A 4,000-nucleotide genomic window follows, 5' to 3' on the forward strand; every position below is an offset into this window, starting at 1 on the left:
TGGACAAACTGAAAGAACCTCCAAGAAAAGAATACACGAACACCAAAGAAGCCACACTGGTGATCACACCTTCTCGTCATATGCAGATCATTCAACAGAAAGTGGGCATAATTTCAATTCTAATTTCAAAATACTTCATATCGAAAATAAAAGTCACCGTTTGAATCTACTAGAGTCACATCTCTACTCACAAAAATAGTAAGCAGACATACAAAATAGAAAGCCCAAATCCCTAAAAGTGCTTGCATGGAACGAAAATTCCATCAAAAATTCATTCTGTTATCCGAAACGCATTTAAAACCAGCCGATACTCTGTCAGTCCCAAACTACCGCTGCTACCGAAGTGACCGACTCACGGGTAGAAACAGTGGTGTTGCTGCATTAGTACAAACAAACACGAAAGAATCCACAAATATAATACTGAAAATCTAGAACATGCTGCACTGAATATCATGATGTCAGACAACACGCCCTTCAAACGCCGACAACTTCAAAGAAATCCTCGGATAAAAACAGCCTTCTCCAGGAGATAAAACAGAGCCTTATGCAGAGCCCAGAGAACCATGAACCCCATGGATAAAAGGGAGGCAAACCGATGGACAAATAAGGTGAAAACCGAGATCCAGAATTTCAGGAACGAAAGATGGCAAACACTTTTAGAGAATATCAATGAAGACTACGACAACTCCAAAGCTCATCATAAGCAAATGTGGGACCTTGAAAAGAATGGGCGATAAAAAGAACATATCCTTACCACTACATGGGCCAGGCCGTATTGTTCATACAGACACCACAGTTCAGCGACCACGTCCTTAGAAACTGTCCCTTGTTTAGTGACCTCAGGCTCATTTACGGTCTATTTCTTCTCGAGTCGCCGGATCTCAGAATGGCCGATTTCTGTGCATCTCGAAATAATTTTGGCCCTTTATCAGCATTCGCGGCTGACGCTATATGTCGCCTCAACTCCTGGCATTCGGCCTAATCTGACATTCTTCTCCGGACAGCAATAATGTGAATGTGCCTAAGCGTAGTGATGAGCACTGCTCACGAACTACATTTTGCACTGCTGAGTATGTTCATACAGACAAAGGAAAAGCCGACGTTTTCGCTGATAGATTCGAACTCCAATTCTCTGTGAATGAAACCCCGGAAGACGACGTCGACTTTGAGAAAACGATAGAAAGAAAAGCAAGGAAAATTCTAAGATGACAATGCGACTCAGCGTTAAGGCAAACTAACGCTCAATTAACATCTCAATTTATGCAGGAAAATTTCCAGAAGTGTTAAAAACCTCGAAAGTCGTTCCCGTACGCAAAAAATTGGACACTGATAGTGTCGACGGATATCGCCCGATATCTCTTCTGCCGACAATATCAAAAGTTTTTGAGAGAGTTTTGTACGATCGTATTATGTCGTTTATTGATAAATTCAGGTTGCTCACTTCAAGCCAGTACGGTTTCAGGCCAGGACTCTCAACAGAACACAATGTATTGGATTTCGTTGAGTTCGTACAGAGAGGACTTGATGGTGGGGAGTATGTGATGTGCCTCTTTTTCGATTTGGCGCGCGTCTTCGATTGCTTGAGCAGAGTGTTTGTTGCGAAAAAAATGGACTGCTTGGGTATCAGACAATGATCTTTCGCAGAACTTCAGTTCATCTTATGGTACTCCCCAAGGTAGTATTTTGGGGCCATTAATATTTTTAATGTATATTAATGATCTCCCATTATCCATAAAGGATGGGAGAGTATTCCTTTATGCGGACGATGTATAGTTGTCCATGACGTGTCTGCGAGTATGTTGAAGGCTAAGGTGAAGGCGGTGTTGCATCAATTTCAATCCTGGTGCACCCTGAACAATCTCATTATAAATGTAGATAAGACGGTTATGATGGATTTAAGCAGACCAAAGACTCACATCGAGGTAAAATTTGACAAAATTTTGCTCAGAAGCTCAGAAGAAACTAAGTTTCTTGGCGTCATAATAGACGAACATTTTAACTGGAACGCACAAGTCGATGGAATCTGCAAAAAGCTTAACGGAGCATGTTACGCAATTAGTGTACTGAAAAATTCTTTTCAGTCTAACGTACTAATAGAAGTTTATTACGCGTATGTTCATTCTATCTTGAGCTATGCAAGAACAGTCTGGGGTCAGGCAACCGACAGACAAAGAGTTTTCATCGCCCAAAAGAGAGCCATCCGATTAGTTTTTGGTCTCCAGTATAGACAGTCATGTAGACTTTATTTCAAGAAGTAACCCTTATCTCTATATATATTTATAAATTATTGTCCCACATCCATGACAAAAAAAGTTCCCTTAAAGTTTGCAGTGATGTATACACCTACTCTACTAGACAAAATAGCAATTTTGCGCTGCTTCGAACAAAGCGAGAAATGTACAAAAAATCTCCCATGTATGCGGGAATGTCCCTATATAATCTGTTACCATCTAATATAAAAGACTCTAGGACACCTTCACTTTTTAGAACAAAAATAAAGTCACTCCTAGCTGAAATAGTTATTTATGTATCAAGGGAGTTATGAGGGTTTTAACCACAGAGGGCAACAGATTTCAATCCCGAGGGACGTAAGTCCCGAGGGATTGTTGCGTTGCCCGAGGTGGTTAAAATCCAATAACTCACAAGATAGATAATTAATTTTATTTCATACTGCATGAAATATAAAAACCAAATTGTTTTGGTTTTCAGAACAAAACGAATTATCTTTATTAAGAATTAAGTAGGCATGGTTGCCATGGAAATGTCACTGACAACATTGTAGATATTTGTCATATCATGTTTCTCATCATATTCAAATTTGTGAAAATGAATGCAAACTCAGAGAGAATTGAGATTTCAAGAGATTTGTTGGAAAAGGCTGAAAAAGCTCGTTCCGTACTACTACCGACTAAGTCGGAACTTAAGTACAAAAAGGAATATGACAAATTTCTGCAGTGGATGGAAGTTAACCGTATGGATAGTAAAAACACGAGTGAAACTGTAATGTTGGCGTATTTTCAAGAGATGGTATCTATTTATTCTTTTAGTCTAATATGTGAATTGGTTTATTTTTCTTACAGTCTGAATTGTATAGTCCTAATTCGCTGTGGACTAAAAGGTCAATGCTAAAATTGATGATGAGAATACATGATGACATAGATGGAAGTAAATTTCACGAATTGGAAGCGTTTCTCAAACGCAAAAGTAAAGGCTATGAGCCAAAAAAGTCTCAAGTGTTTAGTCGGGAAGATATTGTCAAATTTTTGAAGAATGCGTCTGATCAAGAATACTTACTTCATAAGGCATGTAATGCAAACTGTAACGATTGCACATTTATTGTTCTGTTTCACAGGTAGTTTTGATTATGGGTTATTTCGGGGGCTGTAGATGTCAAGAACTTCTGAATATGAAAATTAATCACATCGAAGATAGGGGCTCTGTTATGGTGGTTGACATTCCGGAAAGTAAAACAGATATTCGTAAGAGATTTACTATTGTGGAAGAAAACGAGTTCTCTGCATTGAGTCTAGTGAGGAAGTATATGCTTCTACGTCCATCGGGCCCGGAAAGATTTTTTCTAACGTATCGCGAAAAACGTTGCTCAGTTCAACCGGTTGGAAAAAATACATTCGGGAAAATTCCAAGCAAAATTGCTAGTTTTTTAGAATTGCCGAATCCAGAAACATTCACAGGACATTGTCTGCGAAGGACTTCTGCAGGAGCAAATATGACAACATTGAAGAGACATGGTGGATGGCGAAGTTCAACGGTGGCAGAAGGGTATTTGGCCGACAGCATGGAATTGAAAAACAAAACTGCAAGAATGTTAGCTGGCATGTCAGATGAAAGAAGGGAAACAACTTCATGTTTGAATACAGTCATTAACAGTGACAACCGTTTAATAGAAAGTCCTTGCAATTCGGGTAACAACTTTAGTGGTAAATTCGACAACTGTCGGTTTGTTTTTGTGAACACTTTAGAGGGAGTTAAAGATCTATAA

General features: G+C 39.1%; 1 protein-coding gene across 1 annotated transcript; it reads left to right on the forward strand.

Annotated features, from left to right (window-relative positions):
- Window positions 1-2,521: 2,521 nt before the first annotated feature.
- LOC123683017 lies at window positions 2,522-4,000 on the forward strand. The gene is made up of 3 exons (XM_045621915.1): window positions 2,522-3,027; window positions 3,081-3,302; window positions 3,353-4,000. The coding sequence occupies exons 1-3, from the start codon at window positions 2,797-2,799 to the stop codon at window positions 3,998-4,000; spliced, it is 1,101 nt and encodes a 366-aa protein (XP_045477871.1). The 5' UTR covers window positions 2,522-2,796.

This window comes from Harmonia axyridis, chromosome 6, assembly GCF_914767665.1.
Source record: "Harmonia axyridis chromosome 6, icHarAxyr1.1, whole genome shotgun sequence".
NCBI classification, from domain to species: Eukaryota; Metazoa; Arthropoda; class Insecta; order Coleoptera; family Coccinellidae; genus Harmonia; species Harmonia axyridis.